Source organism: Castanea sativa, chromosome 4 (assembly GCF_040712315.1).
Source record: "Castanea sativa cultivar Marrone di Chiusa Pesio chromosome 4, ASM4071231v1".
Lineage (NCBI taxonomy): Eukaryota > Viridiplantae > Streptophyta > Magnoliopsida > Fagales > Fagaceae > Castanea > Castanea sativa.
The window spans coordinates 11,658,785-11,674,754 of record NC_134016.1 but is presented as its reverse complement, the minus strand read 5'-3'; the positions used below and the strand labels follow the sequence as shown (position 1 = coordinate 11,674,754).

General features: G+C 36.8%; 1 protein-coding gene and 1 pseudogene across 1 annotated transcript; one reads left to right on the top strand and one right to left on the bottom strand.

The window, feature by feature from the left end:
• Positions 1–5,688: 5,688 nt before the first annotated feature.
• On the top strand, positions 5,689–7,482 carry LOC142632447 ((S)-8-oxocitronellyl enol synthase CYC2-like; annotated as a pseudogene).
• A 3,226-nt stretch (positions 7,483–10,708) lies between these two features.
• On the bottom strand, positions 10,709–14,185 carry LOC142631807 (uncharacterized). The gene is made up of 4 exons (XM_075806127.1): positions 14,008–14,185; positions 13,691–13,816; positions 12,533–12,747; positions 10,709–11,212 (listed from the first exon to the last, which is right to left on the bottom strand). The coding sequence occupies exons 2-4, from the start codon at positions 13,778–13,780 to the stop codon at positions 10,912–10,914; spliced, it is 606 nt and encodes a 201-aa protein (XP_075662242.1). The 5' UTR covers positions 13,781–13,816; positions 14,008–14,185; the 3' UTR covers positions 10,709–10,911.
• Positions 14,186–15,970: the final 1,785 nt, after the last annotated feature.

The window sequence follows — 15,970 nt, the reverse complement described above, 5'->3', positions numbered from 1 at the left end:
CGAGACATGATGGGTGGCCGGAAAAGATATTCCTTAAGTTGTTGAAAAGCTAAAACGCACTTCTCGGACCATTGGAATACTTTCCATTTATTTAACAATTAGAAAAAAGGTCTACACCTATCAGCGGACCGAGAGATAAACCTGCTGAGAGCAGCAGTCATCCCTATCAATTTCTGAACTTCCTTCAGATTCCGAGGTGGTTGCAAGCCCTGAACGGCTCTGACCTGTGCCGGATTTACCTCTATTCCTCTATGAGTCACCATGTAGTCTAGGAACTTTCCGAAGCCCACCCCAAAAGAACACTTTGAGGCGTTAAGGTGCAGCTTGTACTTCCTAAGTGTTTGAAAGGTGTCATCCAAATCTTTCACATGCATAGGTACTGTCTTACCCTTCACTACCATATCATCCACATATACCTCAATGGTCTTCCCAAGCTGCGATTTAAACATCCTAGTCATCATCCTTTGGTAAGTAGCCCCTGCATTTTTCAAACCAAATGGCATCACTTTATAGTGATAATTCCCCGTAGGAGTAATGAAGGTAGTCTTCTCCTGATCACCCAACGCCAATGATATTTGGTGATAACCTCTGAAGGCATCTAAAACACTCATCCGATGATGCCCAACCGTTGCATCCACTAGCTGATCGATGCGAGGTATCGAGAACGAGTCTTTTGGGCAAGCTTTGTTCAGGTTTGTGAAGTTCACACATACTCTCCACTTTTCGCTCTTCTTTTTTACTACGACAGTGTGCACCAACCATTCTAGGTAGAAAACTTCTTTAATAGCCCCAGCCCTTTTGAGCTTGAGCACTTCTTCCTTGACGGCCTCAGCATGTTCTTTCGAAGAACGCCAAGGTGGTTGCCTCCTAGGAATAACGGCAGGGTTGATGTTCAAATGATGGCAAATGAAACTTGGGTCAACCCCCAGAGCCTCATAGGGATCCCAGGCAAAAACATCGATATTGATTTTCAAAAACATCACCAATTCCATCTTCTCTTGGTGTGGTAACCGTATCCCAACTTGAAAGAACCTTTCAGGGTCATCATTTATGATAAATCTTTCCAAATCTTCACACGTGGCCTCCTCTGCTGTCACTGCATTGGGCGCATCCAGAGTTGTTAATTGCTATAAGTCTTCTACAGCCGAGGTCGAGGATTCTGATTTGGCTTAATGCAGCACCGCGGCCGATATACATTGTCTTGCTACTAATTGGCTACCAAGACTTTCTTCAATCAATCCACCCGAGGGAAATTTCACTTTAACATGTAAAGTCGAGGAGACAGCACCCAAAGTATGCAGCCAAGGTCTGGCGACGATGACCATGTATGGAGAATATGCGTTAACCACAATGAAATCTACATTGATCGTTTCCGAGCCCGACTGTACGAGCAATCAAATTTGTCCCTTTGGTATGACAGTTTTCCCTTCAAAGCTTATCAACAACGAATCATAAGGAGTGAGATCCTCCAGCTCTAACTTAAGCCCCTTAAATAAGTCAGGGTACATAATATCCACACCACTACCCTGATCGACCATCACTCTCTTGATGTCATAATTCTCTATCCTCAATGTGACTACCAGGGTATCATCATGTGGTTGAATAGTCCCAACTTTATCCTCATCAAAGAATCCCAAAATAGGCATACTTCCTTTGATCCTCTTTGGCCTCGAGCCAGACTCCTCTGCCTGGGAATGTGACACCACCATCACCCTTGTGGGACAGGAACCGGTCCTGCCAGGTGCAGCGAAGATAACATTAATTGTTCCCAAGGGCGGCCGAGATGAGTTGTTCTTCTGATTATTTGAACCCGAATGATTTCTTTGTCCATTGGGTGGATACAGGTGCTACTTCAATTTTCCCTCACTAACAAGCTACTCTAGATGGTTCCAAAGGGTCTGACAATTCTCAGTAGTATGACTCACATCCTGATGATACTAGCAAAAGAGGTTCTGATTCCATTTTGTAAGGTCCCCCACCATCTTACTGGGCCACTTGAAGTAGGGTTCCTTACGAACTTTCTCCAGCAATTGGTGCACTGGTTCTCGGAATATGGTATTAACTACTTAAGGATTGGCTGAACCAGATTGCCCAGAGAAATCTCTCCTTGGCTTATTGTTATGGTACCTGTCCGACCTGAAATCCCTTCTCTCCTGGGGGATAACCTTCGCCTTACCCTTACCTTGTTGTTGATCTTCCTCAACCCTTTTGTACTCGTCGATGCGATCCATGAGGCGACGTACACTTCGCACGGGCTTTTTGGTCAGAGATTTCCTTAAATCGTGATCAGTTGGAAGGCCCACTTTGAAAGTGTTAATCTCCACTTCGTCAAAATCACCGTCGATTTCATTAAATATTTCCCAGTATCTGTCAGAATACACTTTCAAAGTCTTACCCTCCCTCATGGCCATGGATAACAATGAGTCCAAAGGCCGAGGGACTCTGCTGCATGTAATGAATCGAGACGCGAATGCCCTAGTGAGTTCCATGAAAGAATCGACAGACCCCGACTTTAGTCCGTTAAACCATCTCATAGCAACAGGTCCTAGGCTAGAAGGAAAGACTTTGCACATCAAGGTTTCGTTCTGAGAATGTACCACCATCCTCTGATTAAAATGGCTCACGTGTTCGACTGGGTCTGTCCTGCCATTATAGATGGTGAAGGTGGGCTGAGTGAACCGCCGTGGGAGCCTTCCCTTCTCGATCCTGCGTGAGAATGGTGACTTGGAGAGTTGGTGCAATGCTCGGCTCATAGCATCGTTCCCCAAGCCCCTAGAGGGAAACTTCTTATGTGTATGACCTGAAAGCTCATCCTTCTCGTAAGAGAAGGTTTCGCTAGGGGGAGTCCTGGACCTTGGACTGTAACTGCTTCCCCGAGACCCGTTAGAGGAAGGATTGGACGGAGGTGAAGCCCGCCTTCGCCTGACACAGCGTAGCTTTTCTTGAGGTGGTCAATTTCCCTCTGCATGGCCTCAGCATCATCCTCATGGGTGGCCCTGCTCCCACCACGCGAATGGCTTGCATCAGGGTGTAGTGTATGCACACTTCCCTCTCGATCCCTCTGACGCTCGAGATGCTCAAAATGATCTTCGCGCTGGGACCCCCTGAGACTCTACATGATGAGAACCTAAGCCCGCCATAATATTCCAATTCCTTCAACACTAGATTTCCCATAGAGGGCGCCAATTGTAAGTGCACAATTTGTACCTGGACCCAAACGAGTGATGGGCTCAGGCCCAAAGAGCCTTATACAATGAAATTGTAGAGTATGGGTTTGAAACCTAGGTTAGAGATATTGGAAAGTTGATAAACAGTCTAGAATGCCGCAATCTATGCAAGTAATAGATGAATATGACAAAAAACTCTCATTGGACGTAAGCCGAGGACAATTTGTATAGCCTTTCTTTCTCTAAGCAAAAGATTACAATTTTTTAGTTTCCAAAAGAGATCCCCCCCTCTTCTTTCCTCTCTCGTCTTCTTATATCCTTATTCTTCTTCCCTGTTTCATCCACGTTTAATACAGATTTTCCTCCTAGATACTTATCCCATCCACCTCCTTCTTAAAGTCTTCAAATAATAGCTAGATGGCTGAATATTACTGTTTAGAGGTCATTTCTCCATTAATGCGGCCAGGGAGGTAGATGCAGGGCCTTTAATGCGATGGTAGCAGCTTTTTCCTCAGATATTTCTCACACGTTCCTACTTCTAACGGTTGCTTGGATCTCGCCTTTAACTAACAGATCTTCTAGAATTCTGTCTCTAAACCCTTTAGCAAGTCCCATGGCCTTTACTGGGCCCGTTTGAGGAGATACTCCTCCTCAGACAACTCCTCTGCCCACTTTAGCACTGACTAACCTGTGAGCCTTGAAAACTCTGATTGAACAGACTTATACCAACTAACCAGGCCCAAGGCCCAAACGTGCATTTAAGCATTTCCCCCCCCCCCCCACAATAATATAGGAACAATCATAAATCATAAATATAAATTTTGTCGTACTAAAATGAAAACAATACAATTTTTCTCAGAAATTCGAAAGACAAGTTAACGAAAATATTCATTTTTTAATAAATATAAAAGTTGGAAATTTTTCTTTTAGTTTTAAACAAACTTTCTCAAACTTTCTTTTCCCTACAATCCAGAACACCGAAAAATGTAACTAGGAAAATTAATAAAACTTAACAATAATTAATTGGACCAATTAGGAAAACAATTTGTTGTAATTTCATTCACCCAAAACATATTATCAAATAAACAATTATTAGCAAAATCTAAGAATTAAATTTCTATATATGAATTGTTATAAAATAATAATAATAATAATAATAATAATAATAATAATAATAATAATAATAATAATAATAATAATAAAAAATTGTAAAAGCTAAAATTTATCACCCATCCAATTATTTCGTTTGGTTAACCTTTGATTTTATTTAAATAAATGACATTATAGTGTACTTCTAATACAACTATTAAGAGTACTTTTTCCATCACAAAGGATTAAAGAATAAAAAAAAAATTAGTAAAGTCTCATAGCTTAACATCTAAATTGAGCACTATAAAAAATCATGATATGTAATAGAAGAAATATCAATTTACAATAAACATAAAATTTTTCAAATCATGCTGTGTAATAGAATAATATTATATTTTTATATGCAATATTTAATTCTTTATAATGCAATAGGATAACATTTAACAATCAAAGAGAACAAAAAAAAATTAAAAAACTAAACTAAATCGCATTAACCCAAAGTAGAGTTTAAAAGAATATAAAAAATTATCAACCTAAAGCAGATATGCAAGAAAAATAAAAACTCCACCAAAAATTTGAGAGAGAGAGAGAGAGAACCTTTTTGTTGTGAGACAAAACTATGCATAGAATGGAAGAGATAATGACAAATTTATAGTAAGAATGTGTGAACAAGAAAAGACAAAAATAAAAGAAGATGAAGAGAAAGATGAAGAATAATATTAATTTAGATAATGGTGAGGAGGTGAAAAGGTAAGGAAGGGAGAAATGTTGGAGAAGTAGTTGGGAGATGTAAAGGTAAGGGAGGAAGAAAGGTTGGAGAAATGTAAATATTAAAAAAAATGTTAAAAACAATTATAGGAAAATTGAAAAAAAAAAAAAAAAAAGCTAATGATGTGGACGCTGATGTGGCTCAACTGGAGTGTAGCAACAATAAATGCTACGCTTCAGCTTTTAGAAATATATAAATATATATATATATATATATAAATATATTGATTGATATTAATATATGTATGCAATTTATAATTGTTGTTTTTTATAATGAATTTAATACTAATAAAGTTATGTAACAATTATATTATAATACAAATACATTTTTTTAAACTATTTTACATAAAACCTTTCATTATTCATGTATCTCATGGATAACTCACCTGTATACTTAATAGGTTGGTACAGTTCAGATTGCCATAAAATGAAATATATTCCAAAGTTGGCATTTTGTTCCTATTACAATGTTTGGTGTTCCCCTCAAAAAAAATAATAATAATAATGTTTGGTGTGCTGGCAACGTCACATCTAAGCACATTAAGCCAACGGATAATTAATTAATTATATCATTGGCCTAGGGGTAGAATCGGTGATGACTCTCACAGCAATTCCAACCATTAATATCAAATCCCCAAATCAAAAAACCTGATCATCTCTCTCTCTCGTGGAACAAGAGATTCCTAGGGCACCAGTAGCACTTATTGTGGTAGTGACAGGAATGGCAGGCATAAGCTTGGCTGAAGCTCTAACAAGTCCCACCGCTCTCGGTGGTCCATGGCTAGTCTATGGCGCAGCTCGCGGCTTCAAGCCAACTTGGTTCACCTCCATGCTTGACCACTACATAACCTTAAATGCCTTAAACTTTGATGACACACTCAAACAGCTCTCCCCAATGGCACACAAAGTCACCCATGTCTTTTGGGTAGCCATCTAAGTCCGTGAAAATGAAAAATCCAACATTGCTGCTAGCTCCACCATGCTTGACAATGTTATCAAAGTCCTCAAATCAGCCACAACTTCACGGCTATGTCATGTGACATTGCAAACCGGATCCAAACACTACATAGGTCTTATCTTTGATCCAATACTTGGAAGCCAAGTTATGAATCACGAGGCTCCATTTCAAGAGGACATGCCTCGGCTACCCTACCCCAACTTCTATTATGCCTTAGAAGACCTTTTGGCTTCATACTCACCATCACTCACTTACTCAGTGCACCGCTCTTCCATTATAATTGGAGTGTCTTCATGGAGCTTCTACAATATCTTTTTGACTTTATTTGTGTACGCTACAATGTCACTATGAAGGCTTGCCTTTAGATATCCAGGTACAAAATACACGTGGGACCTTTTGGCTTCATACTCACCATCACTCACTTACTCAGTGCACCGCTCTTCCATTATAATTGGAGTGTCTTCATGGAGCTTCTACAATATCTTTTTGACTTTATTTGTGTACGCTACAATGTCACTATGAAGGCTTGCCTTTAGATATCCAGGTACAAAATACACGTGGGAGCATTTCTGGGACGTGTCAGACGCACGTGTGCTAGTGGAGCAACAAATTTGGGCTGCAGTTACTGATGGAGCTAAGAATCATGCCTTTAACTGCACCAATGGTGATATTTTTACGTGGAAGTGCTTATGGAAGGTGCTTTGTGAGGTGTTTGATGTTGATTTTGTGCCATTTGATGAGAATGAAAAGTTTGATTGGGTTGGGATGATGAAGGAGAAAGGAAGGGTGTGGAATGAGATTGTTGAAACGTATGGTCTCTATAAGACCAACATGGAGGAGATTGTTTCTGTTGAGGCAGTCGATGTTATTTTGCATTTTGGTTTTCAACTTGTTAGTAGCATGAACAAGAGTCGTTGAGTTTGGATTTGTGGGATATGCCGATACATTGAAGAGTATTGGTATGTGGGTGGGGGGATATAGAGGCATGAAAATAATACCTTAATTACAAAATCATGAATGGAACCAATAATTAAATAGAATAATGTGTTAGGTTCAACTTCCACTTAGTGTAAGATTCTAGTAATGTTACATCATCTAGAAGTGCAATGAAATAAAGCTAGCTATTATTACTTTTCTATAATATTGTTTGATGCTTTGTTTTTCTTGAAAATGCTAGGTTGCACTTAAATGTACTCCATAGAAAATGCAGTCCTGTTGGTCTTGTGTTGCCTTAAGCATAGCACTGCATGTGCAGGCTGTTTATGCAAACTATGGGCAACCTAGCAGTAGCATGGTAGCTGACTTTTGAGAGATTAAGGTTGTGAACATGTTTGTGTTGTACAACAGTTTACAAGCTTGTAAACATGTGCATTGGGACTAGGCTTACTGTAATTGATGTTACTTGTTAGTTTAAAGGGAATGTGCCTGATTAGAGAAGCTGTTAGGTAGTCAGAGGTTGTTAGGCCAATTATGGATATTGTGTAAAATAGTGAATGTAAAATAAGTGTAATCTCTTTTCCTGTATCTTCTAATGATTTTCTCTCTTTTATTATTACTGTAAGATCAAACCAAAACCTAATCCATCTATGATGTATTTAGTACTTTACCACTTAATAAGGTGTTGAATACTGCTGATGTTAAAATGCATAAGCATAATAGAGGAGAGGACCTTGGATTATTTCTGAGACAGAAGCTGAAAAAATTTAATTAGACTATCCTTTTGTCAAGGTAGGACTCCCAACGGGACTATATATTAAAGACTTCCAACTTCTATACAACATAATTGGTGGTGTGAGTTCCATCATGTGTTTAGAGTAGGGGTGTCCAAGCAAAACCGGGACCCGACCCACTCGCAAAAACCATCTGATCCGGACCGACAACCGGCCGACCCGACGTCGGCGGCGGGTCTCAGCCTCCTAAACCCTAAAACAGCTGGTCGGTTGGCGGTTTTGAGGCTGAGAAACCGATTTTAACCGACCCGACCGGATCTGTGAGGAATGTCGCCGATTTTCTATTCGATCAGTTGAGAAAACAAGAACACATCTAACCAGAAAATCATCAAAACTTATTTGATCTTCGAGATATGCCGAGATCTCATCGAGATCCAGCCAGATCTCGCAGAGATCGGCTTGATCTCTTCGAGATCCATCGAGATCTCATCAAGATCCGGCTAGATCTCGTTGAGATTAGCCAAATCTTTTTGAGATCTCGCCGAGATCGGCCAGATCTTTTTGAGATCTGGTAGAGATCTTGTGACTTTTAGCAAAATCCGGCATGTTTTCTCACAACCCGAAACCGACCGAGGACCGATCTGTACCCAAGGAAACTCCAACCACCCGAACCGACTCTAATCACCGGTCGGTGGTGGGTCTGGGAATGAGAAATCCGAAATGGGCAAGTCGGTTCCGGGTTGGGCATAAACCCGACCCGGACCGACCCATGGACAGCCCTAGTTTAGAGAAACCGATACTTATGTGTGTTTGCCATGAGTTCAAGTTAGTTTTATAAATATTTTTTTTGTTCTTTAACAAGTCAATAAATGACCTAAGTTCAAATTTTGTCTATACTAAAAACCAATTGATATCTTAACTTGATAATAAAACAAAAATCATGGACCAAACGTGATGAGTTAAAATCCTATTGTATTTAACCAAAAATAAATTGTGTATTTGCTTTTCCTAGCAAGTTATAACTAGTATGTTCTTGTGTTTAGCAAAAATAAATAATTAAAATAGCAGCGTGTAAATTCTTGTATCTTGTCCTTTGCACCCAACAGAAAACCAACAAAAATTTCAATTTTGTAAACGAATACTTGGCTGCGAATTATGTAGTGCTGCCCCTGAAAACATTTTACATGTTCTTAGACCTGGTATTCTTTAAAGGAAAAACCATGTCAGAAAAATAATGTGATTTGGGTTCAATTTGTCATGATGTTGTATCTCACAACTAAAATTCATCTGTAAAGTGCAAACTTGAATAGCACAACCTCAGAGTTTCCTTAGATAAGTTTGTTGTCACCGTCAGTTAGGCTATGAAAAATACATGTGGGATGGAATTACATTGTGGGGTTTACTGTAAAAGGCAACCTGCTAGAGTAGGAGTAAGCTGTGATGAATGCAAAAGGGTTGAGAATTAAATGGGATAGTTTCCTTGGGAGAAAATAGGAAATTAGCAATAATTTCCAAACAATAAAATTACTAGTTCCTGTTTACAAATTATATTTTTTATTAGCATCTCGAGTCTAAAAGACTTGATTTTGGGCCTAAAAATCGAGTCTTTGATGGTCAATTTTCACATCTGATATGGCATTTTTTCTACGTGGAGCCTACTTGGAAATTGAGTCTCTAAGACTCGATTTACCAGCCAAACAAATTTCAGTCTTAGTCTCTTAACATCCATTCCCAGAAATACACAACCACCACCAAAACTCACATCCCACGTCAAAATCCATCCACCACCATAGGAAGTGCCTGAGCAAAACCCACCACACAAAAAAAAAAACCCAAAACCCACCATACAAAAAAAAAAAAAAAAAACCAACTCGCGGCGGCCTGGGTCACGCGACCTAGGTCGACATCGATGGGTCTGTGGCGGCTGGGCTTGTGCAGAGCAACATGGAGGAAGAAATGAGCAAATAAAAGAGGTAGTGAGGAAGAAATAAGCAGATGGAGAGGTAGTGAGGAGAGAGATGTGAAACGCAGAAAAAATAAGGAGGAGGTAAATAAGAAAGGTTTAGGATATAAATCGAGTCTTAGAGACTTGATTTCCATGTAGTCGCCACGTGGAAAAAATGCCACATCAGACAGCATCAAACTATAAAAATCGACCATCAAAGAATCGATTTATAAGCCCAAAATTGAGTCTTTTAGACTTGAGATGCTAGTAAAAATTATAGTTTGTAAACCGTAACTACTAATTATATTGTTTGAAAATTATTGCTAATTTCCTATTTTCGCCGTTTCCATGTTAGCAACAGTAAACATGTTCCATGAATTCAACATGGGACTGAAATTAAGCACCTACAATTATGGCAATACCACCGAATGCAGAACAACTTGTAATGATGGTTTTGCAATAGCCTACTATTGTCACAATCAGAGAAAAACACTTGCTACAATGGTAATATAATATATCCAAAAGCACTAGTCATATTACAAGTAGGGCTCATTTTAGTCATTTATATAGCTCATATCAAGTTAATACACGCCTAGTGTGGGACTCGATCTAATCTAAACCATTTTGATTATCACCATCTCCACTACTTTAATTCATGACACCCTCGTCGGGACTCTTGTTGGAAAATAATAGCGTCATTGCTCAAGATGTTTTACACTATGGAAAACAAGAAAGGAAGCTTGGAAGGGTATTGACTGAAGCCGGGCATGCAAAAAGCATGGTCTAGAATGGCCATTATCCTCCCAAAGGTTTTTTTTTTTTTGAAGTGTTGTGGATTTCCACGAGATGGATCAAGTGGGTAGAGCAAGGTGTCAGAACGTAAACAAGACTATATATATATTAAACCCCTAAACTTAAAATCAATAAACCGAGCACCAAGCTAAGAGTGTTCCACAATCAGAGAAAAGGTATGGCCTTAAGATGGATGATTTCCACGACCTCTCTGACCAGCCAATTTCCAATGCCACTAAAATGAGCAATAATAAGCTGAAGCCCTCCAATTGTAATCAGTTGCTTAAGAAAGCAGAGATTTCAAACAATAGAGAACACATGAGAAGAAACAATAAAGATTCCACTTTATAACAATTGTATGTTCTACAAAGTAAAACCCAATCCATAACTGAAGAGAGAGCACAAAAAAGAGTTAAACCATCGTGATTATTATTTACAATCAAACTGCAATCCCATTAATTTGTTCAATGACACTGATAGTTATATATGTAGGTAATGGAAAAGCCTCGGTCACACAATACTTTAGACACTGCCCTTTGCAGGTAAAGGTGCATTATAATCACCTATGAAAACCTGACCTTGTTCACCTTCACCATCCTTACCTGTTTCATCAAGGTAGTCCTCTCGAGCATTGGCAGCTAACATAAGGCAAACCAACCAGAAGAGGGATGAATCAAGGGATAAAAAGGCACCACCACCAAGGAGGCCAGTCTTGGCAGTCGGGCATTCGGCATCAAGACTGCTATACACATTGTGCACTTGGTGAATCTGCTCTGTGATTGTTGGCCATAACAGCAGTGCTGCAGCTAATCCAGTAGTAAACCTGTACAATTTCACAAAAGAACCGAAGAATAGAATGAGATAAAGGCAGTCAAGTAGAAATCAATTTCATAGAAAACGAATTGGTTGCTCTAAATGAAACTGCTCCCAACTGCTATCTAAATTTTTACTATCATAATGATCAGAATACATATGGGTTGTACACACGCATTGCATGTGTCCACTACCAGTTGCTAGTAAAATTGGTGGGTTTACTTGAACAAAAATTAGATGGTGGACAAAGGAAATATTAAGCAATGAGGTTTACTGGCTTTGAGGTACAAGTAATTTAAAAATAAAAGAAAAATTGAAACCAAAAAAAAAAAAAACATTTTTATATGCGAAAAAGACTGCCAACACAAGGCCACTGCAGTATAGATTTTCCAATGGTTTGATGAAATCAGTGAACAAGATGTGTGACTGTTTCATTAGTCTAACCATCATGTCTGGTATGTTCTCATAATATTGAATCTAATGGCAGTAAATTCACCTTTTCTATTCTATAGTTTTCATATTTAAAAAGAGAATATATACCTCTGAAAATGAGAGAGTTTCCCTAAGATTTCAAACAAATCCAGACCTTTTTTCAATTGGTAAGTTACTCACACATCCAAATAAATCTTGAACCAACTGCCATACTCCCTACTGTATTCTTATAGGGGAGAGAGTTCCATTTAAATTAGTGCTTATTGGCCAAACAAAACCAGATTTACTTGCAAGAAGCTTATGTCCAAACTAAAATGGAAAGCAGTAAGAAAGGGGCAAAGCCAGTCCTCTCATTTAACCTATAATTAGTCATTTGGCATGCCTTCCCCATAGATTGGCAGTTACAGGTTGCACAGATATTTATTAACTTCCATAACCTTCTCTTGTCTATATAATAACAAAGCCTACAATCATTGTTTATTGTTTCTCAAAAAAAAAAAAAATACAATCATTGTTTATTGAAAGTTTAAAACTGATACCAATTGGGCAGGCTTTCTTTTTCTTTTTTCTTTTTTTGATAAATAGAGTGTGCTGGCTTAATTAAATGGCCATAAACATCAATGTACATACTGAAAAAATAACTAATGTCCCGGTTACTTGGTTTGCTTTATTTCAAAGATATGCCTCTAGTGTACTTCATTTTGACACATCCAACACCAGATTTCCATTTAGAGAAGGTTTCAACTTTCAACGCAAAACACCTTCACTCAAGTCTACTGGAAAATTGGCTGTGTACATGTGTGCATATGCAAGCATGTGTATACGTATGTAAAGGATGACAAATCAGCATTATAAGAGGAAATTATGGGAGAATAAAAATTTAGGAAAGTATGCTTACAAAGCAATGTTGAAGAATACAACAAAACTAGTGCTTCTAAACAAAGCACCCTGAGGAACAGATTTTCCTTTGTAAGGGTAGAACAGAGACAAATACCCAGCCACAGTGGTTGCAATGAGAAATGCAACAGACAAATACCCCAAAACGACAGTTGGATCTGATGGATACTTGCAGGTAACAGAACTTTTCCCTATTATCTGAGTTCCAGTTGCTGGCTGAAGAAACCAGAGAGAACAAAATGAGGAAACCAGAGAGTACAAAATGAAGAATTTAGACAGTAACCAGGAGACAACCATTAAAAGAATGGAGAACAAATATAGAGATAGCATTCAGTATAGTTAGCTATTAAGTGCTCCCCTGCTTGCAACCCTTTGAAATGTAAAAATAAGTGAAAAATAAATAAATAAAGAGGACTAATGGGGCTAGAAAATAAGAATTGTTAAAATTGAAATAACAGTAAAAGGGAATTAAAAGCACAGAAATGCCTTGTAGCTGTAGAAAGATCATAAAACCAATGCAATGGAACTATTAGTAAAAAAGGTGGTAATCAATGGGTAAAACTTAGGAACAATTCCTTAGATTTCATAGCTTAGATTCTCCAATTAAAGTCAATCACATGGTTGTATTAACTCTTTTTTCAAGAAAAATAAATTCAAAATGTCCTTCATTAATCAATGCAACAACAGTACAAATCCTAAGGAACTGTACCAAAGTTTTGCCCATCATAAAAATGTCATCTATGTTCAGAAATTGAAAATTTATAAAATTATATTGAATCAAGTGTCAACAACAACAAAAAACCTTAAATCCCAAAAATTTTGAGGTTGACTATGGATCCTTAGCAAGATTAGTTAGAGCCGGCTACATGTATTCTTTTCCTCAATTCTATTTTATTGGAAATCATAACCTCTGTTACTTCCTTAATCAAATCAAGTGTCTAGAATTAAATTTTAAAAAAGTTCAATCATTTCGCAAAAATAAATAACTAACTAGTAGCAGTGGTTGCAGGAATTAGGGAATCATATCAGAAGACTAGAAATATTTCTACTTTAAGTACTAATTGATACAATAAGAAGATTAAAAACTAAATCTTGCAAATAGTGGTGATTTAGTAAATGCTTGTATAAATAGAATTTTACTTTTTTACTAATTTGTTACCTTCTTATTCTCAGCAACAACTCCAAGAATAAAGGAGATCACACCACAAGTTGCAACTGTCAGAGACATTAGTTTCATAGTAACAGCCATTATAGCTTTGCCCCCAACACAACAAACTTCAATTTACTGCACCAAAACATGAATAACCATAAACCCATTCAGTGAGTCCCAAACTTTTTAACGACCAAACAAAACTAAAATAAAAGGGATCGGATTAAAACAACATCGGAATTAACAAAATATAGAAAAAAAAATATAAAAAAAACATATATATTTGTATTGCATAAAAAAATGGTGTATGGGTAAGTGGGCAAGACCTGTATGGAAGAGGAGGAGAGCTCGAAATTGATTCAGTGGCAAATGGGTCTGAAGAAAGCAATAATTGAAGAGGTGGGTTGCTCTCTGTGTCTCTTTCTACCGCTCCATTTGTGTTCTGAGAGTCCAGAGACAGAGAGTGGATAAATATAAATGTACGTACAGTCCACGGAGTCACCTAAATAACTTAAATAGTCAAACTCATAGCATTAATTAGTGGAAAAATGGTGGTATAGCAAACAACTGCTGCTAAAACTGTTTCAATGACTTTTAGTCTTTTACCACAATTCTGATCGGTAGACAAAACGTAGCGTGAGACCAATCCGTACATGTAAAAAAATTAAAGTAAAAAGTTAGCTTTTAACCGTTTGCGAAACCCACATTATCTACAACGAGTGATAAATAATTACATCCACGTATGTCAATAACTTTTTCCTTTTTCACTTTTAAAGTCTCACTTTACCGCATCATACTCGTGACAAAATTTGTGATACATAAGTTATCCGTACACTATCTTTATTTCGTTGCATGAAGTCTCTAAATTAATGTGGTAATATGTGATTTGTGGATTTCAAAATATAGTAATGTATGTTAGAATTAGGTGATGGCTTCAACCACCTAATAAATAATTTTTTTTTTTTTTAGAGAAAGAAATAAAATTTAAATGTATATAATAAAATTTATAATATTTTTTCAGCACTCTTAATTAATTATTATGCTTCATTTGTTTCCTATAATGCAAATATATATTTCTAAATATCAATATATCAATTTTTAAATTTTAAAAACAAATGGACCAAAACGTATAAAATATGTACATATAAAAATATATCCTTTTACAAATAAAAAAAACTTGTTGCCACCACAAAACTAAGTCAAGAAAATATTTGCTATTGTTTTATTCACATGAAATCAATAATATATCTTATTATATATATATATATATATATATATATATATATATAGGTTAAGCAGGTAGAAACTCCAATTACAATTCTAAATTAGAATTCTAATCTATATTGTGTCACGTGTCAATGTAATATGAAATTGGAGTCTAATTTTCCTCCATATTTTGTAATTTCGATGTGCTTCTTTTCTTTTCTTTTTTCCACACTTGTATATTTTCAGATTCACCTCCCTTTTCCACACCCACATATTTTCATGTTCACTTCCCTTTTCCACACCGATTCAGGCACCTTAATATACAACTCCCCTCTTCTTCAATCAATGATATGGAATTTCAAAAGAATCTCTCGGCATCAACGATGCATGTATTTGGGTATTTACATATCTTATATAAGAAGATGTTCTTCAGATATTCCGATTGTACTTATCTTTACAATTTTCATGGTCCTAATTTATGCTTTGCAAAACGAATTCCAACCAGTCCTAAGGTTTGATTACTGCTTTCTTTCATCTGCATATAATGTCATTCCTTTTTATGTAAATTTTTTATTGTTTAATTATATAATCTTGTCATTTTCCTATGATTGATATTGCATGTTTATTTTCTTTCATCTGCCTATGCTTTCCTTCCTTTTTATCAATAATTTTTATTGTTTAATTATAAAATTTTTTTTGTTTTTCTATCATTGATGTTGCATGTTTCTTTTCTTTTCATAACAAGTTGCAAGAAAACTCAAAATTTGAATGGTCCTAGTTTATGCTTTGCAAAATGAATTCCAACTATTCCTAAGGTTTGATTACTCATTTCTTTCATCTGCCTATGCTTTCTGTCCTTTTTGTGAATAATTTTTATTCTTTAATTATATAAGTTTTTTTGTTTTCCTATGATTGATGTTGTATGTCAATTTTCAGTTTCATAACAAGTTGCAAGGAAACTAGGAAATTGTTTGAATTGCAAATGAGAGTTCTAATAATGCATTAATAAAGGGTATATGCTGTTTTACCGTAAAAATGTGTTCGTAACTTATATGATAAAGGGTCTTTAAACAGCTTATTGTC

What these genes read in the sequence shown, in the direction of transcription:
- LOC142631807 (XM_075806127.1), bottom strand. Translation starts at nt 13,780, where the DNA reads ATGGCTGTTACTATGAAACTAATGTCTCTGACAGTTGCAACTTGTGGT. An exon ending in TTGTTGCTGAGAATAAGAAG is followed by an intron (nt 12,748 to 13,690) that starts GTAACAAATTAG and finishes TGGTTTCTTCAG; the next exon opens with CCAGCAACTGGAACTCAGAT. An exon ending in GTATTCTTCAACATTGCTTT is followed by an intron (nt 11,213 to 12,532) that starts GTAAGCATACTT and finishes GAAATTGTACAG; the next exon opens with GTTTACTACTGGATTAGCTG.